Source organism: Ursus americanus, chromosome 19 (genome assembly GCF_024610735.1).
Source record: "Ursus americanus isolate L20-20 chromosome 19, mUrsAme1.1.p, whole genome shotgun sequence".
Lineage (NCBI taxonomy): Eukaryota > Metazoa > Chordata > Mammalia > Carnivora > Ursidae > Ursus > Ursus americanus.
In genome coordinates, this window is record NC_142145.1 from 39,039,728 (window position 1) to 39,053,305 (window position 13,578).

At 45.6% G+C, this 13,578-nt stretch overlaps 1 protein-coding gene across 1 annotated transcript in view; it reads left to right on the forward strand.

Annotated features, from left to right (window-relative positions):
• The first annotated feature begins 3,670 nt into the window (after positions 1–3,670).
• The window catches only part of B4GALT6 (beta-1,4-galactosyltransferase 6), a 73,080-nt gene continuing 63,172 nt past the window's right edge, over positions 3,671–13,578 (forward strand). The window contains exon 1 of the mRNA XM_045781847.2: positions 3,671–4,332. Coding sequence (XP_045637803.1) covers positions 4,218–4,332 — 115 coding nt within the window. The 5' untranslated portion in view covers positions 3,671–4,217. The remainder of the gene's footprint in view (positions 4,333–13,578) is intronic.

Sequence of the window (13,578 nt, forward strand, 5' to 3'; positions counted from 1 at the left end):
AGGTCTTGATCAAGGGGGTGAGTTCAAGCCCATGTTGGGCTCAAAGAAAAAAAAGTTTCTGTGCCACAACCATATTTTGGAATATACACTCCATTTTGTAGCTCATGCCAATTTCTAACTCTTACACAATCTCCATTCCAATTGTGTAAGTAAAAAAAATTCATCTGTTTAAGCATAATTCATCAACCCAACAATTTTCTTTAACTGAATCTCAGGTCCCGAGACCCTGTGTTTAAATATATAAAATTACTATATTTAATCAGTGATTGTAATATGGAGGTCTGAACCCTAACTAACCATAAAAGTGAGATTCAATGTGCTTTCTTTCATTCCTTTTTTCCCCAATTTACAGGGAAAAAAACCTTATTGATTTTTATACTACCAAGGTTGTGAGCAAATCTAAAACACTCCATGGATTTCGTTTAGCCTCACTCAGCACGGACCAAGTAAAATGTCATCCACCTCATCAAACAAGTACATTTGGCTGTTTTGTTGTAATCACAATCTCAGTAATATATTCCTGATAATATAAATAGACAACCATTAGTTAAAACATAATATACTCAGTTTGATACTCAAATATTTAAGAGCATGGGGGCTCTCGTGGACAGAAAATAATAAAAGGAGTACTTGGTGGTAATAAATATAGAACAAAGCAGTCAAATGAAATTCACTTGTGTCTTACTATTGTTATGTTTTGTCTAATTATTTTAAGTTTAAAGTCTTACTGATATTATAAAACTAAACTTTGATGTTATAAAATGAAACTTTCTGCAAGGTCGTTCTGCAAGGTCTGCTGTGGACTTTACCTGGCTCCTCAAAAAGTATCAGTTGATAATCTCGGCTTGGAAAGGTTTGGTTAGCGTTCCTTGAGCTCTGAGTATTTCATGGATTTTGGCTTTACAAATGAGCTGAGACCCTGAGGCATCCTTCAGAGGGATAGAGACTCCACGGGTGACTCAGTAGGAAATTTGGTTTTTAAACAGAAAGAGACCAGCATCACCCTTTACTGTTGCCAGAGTGTGATCTAAAAGAGAGATTAAAAAAAAAATTAACAAATATTCGAATTGTGCTTACTAGGTACCAGCCTCCCCCAAGCTCTTTAGAGGCACTAACTCATTTAATACTTACAAAAACCTTAATAGGTAGTATGATTATCTTTAGATCACTTGATCAGAGGGTGATTGGGATTCGACCTCAGGCTCCCTGGCTCCAGAGGCGTGGCTGCCCCTCTTTGCGGCTGGTGATAAAAGTACCAACTGAGCTGGTTTTCTGGTACACTGCTTTACTTCAGGGAAGAGCCAACCAGTCTTTTTCTTTTTAGAACAAACCAGGCTTTTTTTTTTTTTTTAATCTTTTTCTATAATTGATTTTTTTTTTATTGAGGTAGAGTTGACATATAATCTTACATTAGTTTTAGGTGTACAGCATGATTCAATATTTGTATATGCTATGAAATGATGACCACAATAAATATGGTTACCATCTGTCACCATGCATAGTTACAAAATTTTTTTTCTTGTGATATGATCTTTTAAGATTCACTCTCTTAGCAGCCAATTGGTTTTAACAAGTACTGTGGTGAACTTGAGAGAGTAACCATGGCAGTTGTCTATGCCAGCCAGGCACATCAATACATAGACATCATATTTCTTATAGTAAGCTTAATAATCAATTTCTACGATGTTAATACTTCCCTCTTAGTTACATAATAAACTTTTCTTATAAAAAGCCAACCTTGCCTGAGACCTGGCCATTGCTAAGCCAGCATGGTGGTTGAACTTGTGTGACTAGAGAGATGAAAATTCAGTAGGGTTTGCTTCCATGCTATTCATGGATTTCTTTCTTTTGCATAGGTATTTTTTTAAAAGTGAGTTTTATTTTCATTTAATATTGCTCTGTTTGGATTTCACATTCCCTTAAGCATCTAAAAATGTCACAGAATAGGGTCATTTCCTTTCACATTAAATATCCAATCAGCCAGAGAATTCCAAAAAACCAAAATATTAAAAAATGAATTTGAACTTGGCGATTCCATTCAGTCAACTGTCTAACAGGATATGAGGGAATCTCTTATGTGCCAGACATAATTTTACACAGTTATCCCGTTTAACCCCACAGCCTTGCAAGGTGGTATCACACCCATCATCTGAGGGCCGCGGAGAGAGGCTTGCAGAGGGTAGTAGCTTGCCATGAATTTCACAGTTAATAAAAGGCCTTAGTGAATTATAAACCCAGGTGTTTCAGGCTTTATGTAACATAGTACTATTTAAGAGACGATCCAAGGCATGGTTATCTTGCTAAGAAAGTACCAAATTTGCTGGCGGTCAGGTGATGGGGTCAACACCACTGCATTTGGAAATACTGAGCAAATAATGGCGGTAGGGGGCATCCAGCCACTTCCTACATGACTAGTTGAAACACCTTCCCACACACGTTGGGAAACTGTGAGATAGCTAAACTAAGGCTCCGGACTAATTTACTTAGCTAGCAGAAAGATGCAGTTTTTGAACAAAGGGGAGACCACGGCCTAGGAGGGGAATTAAAACAATTTGCTTATTGAAGCTGCTTGGTGCTGCAGTACTGAACGGCCAATTGGCTGCACAGAAGTCTTTTCCGCCCCGCCTGAATGGATAGAGCTACTCTACCCAGTGCTCACCTTCAGATGAGAAGGCAAGTCCCATCATAAAGGATATACACAGATCCATAACACATCCTGGCAGTATGTTTCTATAAGAAGTGCGGGATGGAAGGTTTCATTAATCCGGGATGGAAAAAAAATATTGTTCCCGGAGCGTGTATTTTGGGAGGAAATTACACCATTGAAGTCCCCTTCTTGAGATACCCTTTTCCCTCCAGGTACATCATCCTTCTTTATCGATCCGGGGGGTGGGGTGCGTACCCGAGGCTCAAGACCGGTCCCTCCGCTGGGAGCAGCGCGGCTGGCGCTGGGGTCCCGGGGCTGGCGGGGGCGGCCGTGACGCAGGAGGCGGCCGCGGCCCAGGTCGCGGCGCGGGGGGAGGGGGCAGGTTGCTCGGCGCGGTGCGGCGCCGGCCAATCAGGAGGCGCGGTGTTTGGGGCGAAGGGAGGGGAAAGGGTGGGTGGGGGCCTCCAGGTTTTCTCGGGTGCTGGGGCAGCGCCGCCTGCAGTTTAGAGCACAGGCGCGGAGCCCCGCGGGGGTCTCCGGACGCGCCCGCCCGTCCCGGTTTTCCGCGGCTCCCCCGCCCTTTCAGGCCCGCCCCTTTCTGCGACCCAGACGCGGCTCCGACGGCGCCCGGCCTCCTCCTCTTCGGGCTCCCCGGGTCTGCCCGCAGCGCGAGTCGCCCGGCCGCTCTACGCCTGGTGTCCGGGGGCGGAGTGGGGGCGGCGCCGGCGGGGGCGCCTCACCCCGGGCCGGCGGCGGTAATGTTGCTGCGGTTGCCGCCCTTGCGGCGGGGCGGGCAGCCGGCGGTGGTAGGAGCTGGAGTCGGAGCGCGCTCGCCGCTAGCCGGGACGCCGCCCTCGCCTGCGCTCTGCTCCCGCGGCCGCCGCGGGGCGCCGGGGCCCGGCGCGGCATGAGGAGGAGGCTGCGCGCCCGCGAGCGCTCAGCTCCTCGGCCCCCAGGGCCCCCGCGGGCCCCCGCGCGTCGCGCGCGCCGACTGCGGCCCCGGCGCCCACGCTAGCCCCGCGCAGGCACGAGACGCCGCGGCCCGGACGAGGCGGCGGCGCAGGCCTGCCGAGCGCGGGCGGGCCGCTTCCCTAGCGCGGGGGCTTCCCGTCCTGGACCCCGGCGGACGCGGAGCGCCCGGGCGTGCTGCAGTTTGCTGCCCCTCTCCGCAGGGGCGCCGCGGCGCGCAGCCCGCGCCTCTCCCCACCTGCAGCCCCTCCTCCCGCCGCTGCCGGGCGGATAAAAGGCGCGTCCTTGCCCTTCCTGGGCCTCCTCAGGTCCTGCCGTCCCCCCTGCCCCCCCCCGCCCGCCTTGCCTCTCTTTTCCCTCCTCCACCCCTTCCTCCTCTCCTCCCGCGCCTCCCCTCCCCCGACTCTCCGACCTCCCATTCATTCCGTCCGCTCCCTCCCCTTTCCTCCTTCCCGCTCCGGCCCTTTCCCCTAGGTCCTCCCCGCGCGGACCCCGTTGCAGTCTCGGGGTTCTTAGCACATTCATGGAAGTTTAGGGCCTGGATGGTGCCCCCAAGTCCGGCCTGAGAGCGCAGCCTGAGCTGCTGGCCGGGAAGAGGAAGATGTCTGTGCTCAAGCGGATGATGCGGGTCTCCAATCGCTCCCTCCTCGCCTTCATCTTCTTCTTCTCCCTCTCCTCGTCCTGCCTCTACTTCGTCTATGTGGCTCCGGGCATCGGTAAGCACCGAGACACACCCTCCCTTCCCACGGTCACACCGAAGGAGATGCAGGATGTTACTTATGGGATTTGGAAGGTGTATAAATAGGCGCCCGGCGGAAGGCATTTTATTTGAAATGTTACAGACGTGTCAGATAAACTGCTGGGGCATGGCTTTGGTGCATGAGTTTCGTTTGTGCCGGTTTAAATAACTTAAAAGACTGCATTAAATGGACGTAGCAAAATTAGGTGTGGTGACCCCGGATGCCCTGGTCGCTTTCATGACAGCTTTATTATTTAATATCAAGTCTTTAAGCTTAAACTCGGTGCTTAATTGTAGTTTTATTCAAACACCCTCAGAATACCTGGGTTAAAAATATGAAGGAGAAACCAACACCAGGGAATGTGATTGAATTCAAGAATGTATGTATTCTAGTGTTCTAGGTCACTTTTTCAGAATGGGGTCAGTGAACATTTGTGCCACACTTCAGGAATTTTTAGGCGATGAGTTTTCTTGTGGAAACAATGCTCCATTATTTAGTCTGCTTTTCAAGGGTAGGTAGACTCTGCTACCTGTTAGGATGATTTCCGAGATAATATAATGATTAAAGTGACAGTTACACAGATAGTTTGTAGTTTAACATTTTAACCTATTTATCATATTTGGGGCCACATATACTTTTTAAGTAATCTACTTGAATTGGCTCATTAAACATTCTAATTAGTCCCCTTTGGTTGAAAAGGTGCCAATATGGCATTCTAATGAATAAAAAGTAAGAACTTCGTATGGTTATGAAAACACATCATATCTCCAAAACTTTTTCTGAGTTTTTCCTGGTTGTTATGTATTTAATGTTAAGTATTTATGGTATGTATTTAATGTTAAAGTATTTAGTGTAAAATATAAGTTTAATGTTCACTTAGTAATAGTGTGTATCTCCTGTTATTTCTTTTTAGACACTAGTAGTCTTTTGAGCCAGGGCCATTTCTCTCTGGGTCAGCCAAAAATGTATGGCTTCTTATACAGTGAAAACACCTGCAGAATTTTGAGGTGGCTTAGTATCAGGGCATTATCTTGTGTGATACTAGATTATTGTCGTGAATTGCAGGGGAGAAGGAAGATGCAAACCTCACGGAGACTGTTGCATTTCCTAGGGCAGAATCACTATGTGACTTTTTCTTGATTAAATTTTTGGATTCAAGTAAGGTGTGTAAACTAAGATAATGATGCTTGAGAAGACAGAAATTGTTGAAACCTTGATGTATTCCAAAATAGAAGTTTGAGGTTAAAGTTGGAACAAGTATGAATATTTTAAGGTATATTTTCCTTTAATGCAGCTTTTTCTTTAGGCGAAATAAAACCCCCTGGAAGCCTGTAGTAGAAATGATAGCGGTAGTTCAGTGGACTTGAGAGTAGTTAGCCAAATTATTTGGCTAGCTTTTCCTTAAGTCCTCTGCCATTTTGGCAGTCTTAGAAATTAACTCTTCATTCTGCAGCCGTTTTTGCCTTGCCATGTAGCTCTTTATTTTTATTTTTATTATTTTTTAAAGATTTTATTTATTTATTAGAGAGAGAGAGAGACAGCCAGCGAGAGAGGGAACACAAGCAGGGGGAGTGGGAGAGGAAGAAGCAGGCTTCCAGCGGGGGATCCTGATGTAGGGCTCGATCCCAGGATCCTGGGATCACGCCATGAGCCGAAGGCAGATCTTTAACGACGGAGCCACCCAGGTGCCCCTGCCATGTAGCTCTTTAAAGGTCGGAAATCTTTGGGTGACGTTAGTTAATCAGACATTTAACTTTGAGAGGTTTTGCAGAAAAAGGTTTTTTGCACTTAGGCAACAGTGTTTTTACTTTCTTGGTATTTTGAGTAACTTGTTGAAGTTATGTTACTCAAAACGTTAACCAAAGGAAATCAGAATTCTGTTACTTGGTAGTCATCCTTTTTTTCCTTGGTACATTGATATATTATCTGCAGATTCTTAAAATTCGATTGATATGAAATACTAATACATTTTTCTCACTTGTGTGTAAGTTTAATGTTTGCCATAGAATAATCACTGATATGTCATAAAAATTTGGCAGTTTTCTTATAGACAATTAGGTTGACACAGTTTAAGCTACTGTTTTTGTGGGTCTTATAATTTATAACCTAAAAAAATTGATTAAAGCTAGTAAAGAGAATGAAAACCAAAACTTATAAGTGCTGTTAATTTGTTAATTTGTATATATTTCCCAAACCAGTACTATTTAGTAGATTAAAAAATCTCCTTATTTCTCTTTTATTGGGAAGCAGTTTTCCAAAAATCGCATGTTTGCCTGAAGGCTCAAATTTTATCATTGGCAACAAATACTGCCTGGTTTTTTTTTTTTTTTGGAGTGTCAGGCTCACTTTGTTCATTTTTGGGGAAATGTTGGTCAAATACATGAGTCTAGATAACCAAGTTTGTCAGTTCTTCAAAGTAAAAGTGATACTTCATGAAAAATGTGGCTAGTTCAGCTCACAATGCAAAATCATCATGCAAGTTGATTTTCAGGGTAACCTGAGTGGTTATGCTACAGAATTGGTCTGCTACAGAAGTGCTTTATGTATACTGCCCATTTCGTTGCAGATTTCTTCTTAGTGAGATATACCCCAAACTAGCTAGGTTCTTACAACTAATTTACATGAGATGGACAGAGAACCTTCTTGAAATAATGCATATTTTGGCCTGAATTACATCTTGGGGCAAAACTTGTCTTGTGACTAAAATATATGTGGTGTAAGAGAGTACTTTTTATCGATCCTACATAAATGTTTCAAATGTCTTCTGTTAAAAAGTCCCTCTTATTCCTATCCACATCAACCTGTTGTGTAGACACGAGTTTTATTTCCCTACATTTTCTGTCCAGAGAGCTATTTTTGTCACGCCCCTTCCCCCAGGCAGTCCTGTTCTTGTGTTTAGTTCCTCTTCCTTAGCCTTCTTCACCTGTGCTTCTCCCTCCCTCTCTCTCTCTCTCTCTCTCTTCTGAGCACATAGTACCACACAGTTGTAGACAACATAGCCTGTTTACTTTCCATTTTTTTCTCATGTTCAGCACTTTTTTGGCTATTTGAGTGTTACTCTGCAATGAGTTCCATCAAAGTCAAACCTCATTATTTTAAGAATAATTTGAAACATTTTCCTTGACATTTCTAATTCATGCAGGAAACGCAGGGGTAGTCTTTATATTACGAACTTTCGTAACAAGGGAAGCTGGTCTGCAGACACCCACCCCCACAGGAAGACCGATTTTTCCCTCGCCCACCTGGTAGAGTGAGGAGCCATTAGTTGTTTCGCATTCTCTTCCTGCCTTTGTACATGATTGCAAAAAGGTGAGTGCAGTTTCCCCCCAAGATCTTGACCTGGCTGGATTGAGAGTAGAATCCCATTTAGTGTTTAGTTTCCAGTGCAGCTTCCAACACAACATACTTACGTTATCCTGCCATAGCATCATAGGAGAAGATGAACTGGCTTACACGTTCATTCAGCAAACACAAGTGGAGTGTCTCAGATAGGCTAGACATTGTTTGAGGCACAGAAGATACATGACTAAGACACAGTTACTTCCCTCGTGCTACAATGGGGTGAGCACCAGGAAAGAGCTGTAGCCAGTCCTTGGAACTCCTGCATTGTGAAGTGAGTGAGGGCTGGTGGAGGATTTCCAGAGGGAGCTGGTGGTTCGAGTGGGCCATTTGTGGATGGATAAGCTTTATCTGGACTAAGCGGTGGGACAGCATGGCCAAAGGTACTTACAGAAAATAGGAGTATTTCCACCTGACTACTGCTTGGGGTATGTGGTGGCAGATCAGCCAGGTTGAGAAAAAGCCTTGGGACTCCCCTGCCCAGCCTAGTGTTTTGGTGTTGAGGTCTCTAAAATTCCTGGCAGAGAGAAGCTGGTCTTGACTCACATAGGTTTATCAAAGCTGTCTGTGATTAAGAAAAAAGTTGATGTGCCTCTAATCAACGGGGTAGTATTGTGGAGAAGATTGCACAACTCCATTGGGAGTGGGGTTTCGCTATCTGTGTGACTCACCAGAGGTTTTGACCTTTCCTAGATGTGCTGACAGGTGGTTTTATTCTTTGAGTCGAGGTGGAATCTGGTTGGGGCACTTTGGTCTGGATTCTTATGGGCCCTTTAAGGAATAACCTGGCAAGTGCTTTGTTATTTGGGCCCCTAGGCGGTTTGTGCTCTGCTGGTACTGGTGTAGCTAATGGGTGGTCAGGATGTGTGGGTATATGTATAAGGGTTGGTGGTAGGGGAGAGGGTCGCTCAGTTAGGTCCTTGCTGACAGTCGCCTGACATTTTGCCTGGGTCTCTCTTGGCCAGCTCAGAAGGTGGCAAGTTGCCCTGCAGCTTTCTTGTCATAGCCCTTTAGCCTCCTGGCCCTGGCTGGGTAAGCCTGGTTGTGTTCTTTTTGAGCTGTTATAGTTTGCTTTGTGATTCAAAGGTCCTTTGGTTTTTTCCTCACCAAGTTCTCCGACCTACATGGCTCCTTCCAGGGGTTCTTTTGATTCGGGCCATGGTGTCAGCTGTTTCTTTCCTCTGGGCCTTCCTTTGCTGGTCACTCATCTGATGCTCAAATTTTTGTCCTGGGAGTAGCAGGAAACATCAGAAGTTTTGAAAAAGGGAATGATGCAATCCTTGGTTTTACAGCATTTCTTTTAGCATGGAGCACGGTGATAGAGAGCAGAACCGGGGGCAGTGAGACCAGGTGGGAAGTTATTTCAGTAGCTCAGAAGAGTAGAACCTGATCAGGGTCATAGGAGGGTCTGGGCGGATTGAGAGGATGGGAGTAGTGACATTGAAGGAAAGGGAGAAGCTTTAAGATGATGCTTGTCTTCCAGCTTAGGCAGCCGGGTGGCTGGTCGTAGGGAATGTAGATAGGCATGTGCTTGGAGGGAGCTGTTTTGGTTTGAGAGAAATGGAGTTAGGGTGCCTGTGGTATATCTAGGAAGAACTTGTCAGTAGGTAGGGAGATGGACAGAAGGACTTGGAGCCCAGGAGAATTGTCTACCAGGAGAGAGACTGGACTGTCTTCAGCAGGTAGGTGAATGGTACTTACTTATTTCTGTCCCAACACACCTGAGTGATAAAACCAATTCCTGTAAGCAGAAGTGCCTCACTGAGTCAGTTACTCTTAAACATGGGTTGGTACGGGTTAAACCAAAATATAGGGGAGGCCCAAGCGTACTTTGAAAAGTTTCCCATGAGACTCTGTTACCCTTTCATTCCCCAGTCCCAAATAGGCAGTCCTTGTGGTCGATACCGTGGAAAGTTTGGGTGGCCGGAGAACTTAGGGAAGCTGAAGAGAAGGTAGCCATGGATGAAACCTAACAGCTTAGGGCAAATGGAGAAATAGGAACAGGAAAATGAAGGGAAAGAGAGATCATACGGCTGAAGTGAGGCCTTTGTGAATGAATGAATGAATGAATGAATGGATGAAAAATGATGATTAGCAAGACAAGGTTTGAAATGGGTTAATTCTTGGAAGGAGAACTACCAGTTTGCTAAGTAGGAGGTCCATGACAGCTACTCTGAGAGCAGTTTTTGTTTTGACTGGTCAGATAGACTCGAGTTGGGTAGTAAATCAGAGGTCCCATGAAAGTGCCCTACTTAGTGGAAAGTAGGGGAAGCAGGCTTTAAGGACCTTACAAGATGGGAAGACCTGAGCTTATATAAAGGTTTAAGGACTGAGGGCAGGGTTTGAAGATTTGAGAAGGGGAACAGACATGTGATCTAGGAAGACTTCATTCATTCATTTATTTTTTTTTTTTTAAAGATTTTATTTATTTATTCGACAGAGATAGAGACAGCCAGCGAGAGAGGGAACACAAGCAGGGGGAATGGGAGAGGAAGAAGTAGGCTCATAGCGGAGAAGCCTGATGTGGGGCTCGATCCCAGAACCCCGGGATCACGCCCTGAGCCGAAGGCAGACGCCCAACCGCTGTACCACCCAGGTGCCCCCATTTATTTTTTTTCATACAGCAAATGTTTGTCTGCAGAAAGCACTGCGGTTCAGCATCGAACAGGATCCACATGGTCCCTGTCTTCATAGATCACAGAGCCAGTGAGAAATCCTCATAGCTAAAGAGTAACTATTCTAGAGTAGAGTGAAATACCATTTGCTGTGGAGGCATGGGTTGTGGGGTGGCACTAAACTGGTTTAGGGATTATGGAGAAGGTGAACATGAAGCACAGGCCAGAAGCTTAAGTTAGGTAATTAAAAGATTGGCTTGGGGGGCGCCTGGGTGGCTCAGTCGTTGAGCGTCTGGCCTTCGGCTCAGGGCGTGATTCTGGCGTTATGGGATTGAGCCCCACATCAGGCTTCTCCGCTGGAAGCCTGCTTCTTTCTCTCCCACTCCCCCTGCTTGTGTTCCCTCTCTCTCTGGCTGTCTCTCTCTCTGTCAAATAAATAAATAAAATCTTTAAAAAAAAAAAAAAGATTGGCTTGGGGGAAAAATATTTCATGCAGGATTGGAAGATTTGAAGGCTAAGAAGTGAGGGAGAAATGGAAAGTTAAAAAATAAAACCAAACGTAGGGGTTAAAGCATAGAGTACAGAGGGGAGTGTGGGCTGAAGCCAGAGAGATAAATATGGGTCTAGTTATAGTGGTCCTTGTAAACTGGGTGTGAGAGCTTGGATGTTAGCCCGAGGACAATGTCAAACCATTGAACTTATATTTTAAGTAGGAGAGTGATGTGATCAGATTTTTATTTCAGAAATATTTAGGTGGTACTGGTATGAGTGGGTTAAATGGAACAAGACTGGAATCATGGGGAGCAGGTAGAGAGAGTGGGATCAAGTATATAGGTGCACTAATTTTGGCGATGGGAGAAGAGGACATAAAGATGTTTGTGGTAGCAAAAATTAGATGAATATGGAGAAGGAGATTGAGGGAGTTCATACTTGATTAGGTAGGTATCTGGGTTATCTGTTGAGAACGAGGGGCTCAGTTTATTTGACCACATCTTAGTATAGAGTGAACCGTTTCCTAACCTAAGTTAAGAGATTTTGTTTCTGCCTTGGACCATACTAGAGGCTTAGCAAAGAATTGTTGGGTGGCTGAATGTTTCGGATTAAATCACTTCTCTTGGTATGGCAGCTCCTTTGTCCTCTTACGAGCTGACTCATCAATACCATTGGGATGTTACATGTTAGATACCTTGGGAGAACATGGAGGGCCGGGCCGGGAATTAGAAACTGTAGAGAAAATTGGATTGGTCAGTATATTAGTTATCTATAACTTTGTGAATTACCCCCAAATGTAGGGGTTTAAAAGAACAAATAGATTATTTTCTCATAGGTGAGATGGGCCAGGAATCTGGACATGGTTGGGCTGCATGCCTCTGGCTCAAGGTCTCTCACAAGGCTACAGAGTGTTGAGTGTCGATCACCGTTGTGGTTCACCCATGTGGCTTTGGGCAGGATTCAGTTCCTTGAGGCTTGTTGGACTGAGGGCCTCAGTTCTTTGCAGGTTGTTAGTTGAAGGCCTCCGTCACTTCTTGCCACATGGGCCTCTCCATAGGGCAGCTCACCACCCCATCACTTTTGCCATATTTTCTTAGAAAAGAGTCGCTCAGTCTAGTCTACATTCAAGGGAATGGGAGGCCTTCTTAGGGACGTCCGACCCCGGTCGGAGTGCCGTTCTCCAGCAGCATACGGAACTCAGGCTGTGTGGTTTCAGTATAAGTGAATCTAAGTCCTATGGACTTGTGGGGAGTGCGGTATTTTTGGAGGGAAAATTAATTCATTGAAATCTGACAATGCTAAATACTATTCTTTGTAGTTATTCTTTCATGAATAAATTTGAGGTCTATTAAACAACATGGCAGAGTGAGATAAGTGATAGATGTATTCTGCGGTAGTGTTTGTCATACTGCCTTTTAATGTTTATGAAAAGGAAAAATAGCCATGTCCGTGGATACTTTTAAGAGAGAAACTCCTAATCTAGGCTTGTAGTCTCTGTATGGTAGGTGGGTAGGTGTTCCGAATACCGGTTGGAATTTAGTTGGGAACGGAATGGGTTTTTCTCTTGAGGCGGTGTTATATAGGATAGAGAATTTCCTAACCCATCGTGTGGCTGGCCTCTTCATCACAGGGTGTACTTCAAAGCTTATCAGGCACTTGGGTTTGTAGGCCTCAGGCTCTGGTAGCTGTGGTTGCCGGTCTCCCCACTGGAGCCTCTAGGTTTGATCCTCTGTTCAAGGGGCCAGGGCCGTGGGAACCTTGGGCACAGAGGCCGTGGTGTCTCTGAAGCCAAGCTTTGTGCAAAGAAGTCCCAGGAGAAAGATTCCAAATGTAGCCCACTGCTTTGTCCACTGTTGGGGCTTCATAGGATTGTCCCTGCCACACCCCCAAACCCTGTGCTCATGGAATAATAGCCTTGTTGTAAAGAAAGAGAAGGCAAGACAGCCTCCCAAAGATTGTCATTTGCCCAAAGTCTCACATGTTGTGGGAAGAGCTGAAATAGACAGTTTTTTGGAACAGCTGAAATGTACAGCTTGGGATAGCTGACTACTTCCACTGTTCTGGGTGGCGGGATCTGGTCATTGTTGCCCTGGAAATGATTGGGGAAAATATGAGCTCTCTGTTTTTTAGGTGAAAGGAACACCACATAGAGGAGAGATGAACCTTTTTTTTTTTTTTTTTTTTTTTTGGGATAGCGTCAGGTAGCAGTGAGGGTAGTTACAACGAGGCAGATTTTAAGAAATCAAACCATTCTAACTGAGCTATAAACAATGAGATAAGTGCCTCATAGGTGCCTCATCAGGCGGGGGGTAGATGACCACCTGTTAAGGCTGGAGAAGGTGCTTTGCTTGGGAGACTGGATGGACGTCTAATAGCCTCTTAAACTCAATGATGCTGTGTTAAACTCTGCAGCACCCTTGCTGACCCAGCCTAGGGGCAGACCTGCTCCTCCACCTCTCTCCCCTGCCCCCACCCCCACCCCCACTGGCTTTTGTGACTCCCTTTCCCTTTCAAGCCTGCGTTTCATGTTTGTCTTAACCTCAGCAAGCATGGAGATGGGTGGGGAGGCTGCAGTGAGACGGTGGAAGGAGGTGCATTGCAGTGATTTGCCTAGAGCTGGGTTTTCCGGGGTCACATTTGGGAGTTCCCAAGAGCACTGATTTCTACATTTACAGTGTCCCCTTCTGGTCAGTTTTCCTGGCCGTCTTAGCCCAAGCTGGCGGCTGTTCCCCCTGCCTCAGAGTGCAGTTTGCCAGTTTAATCAGAGCGGCCTGCT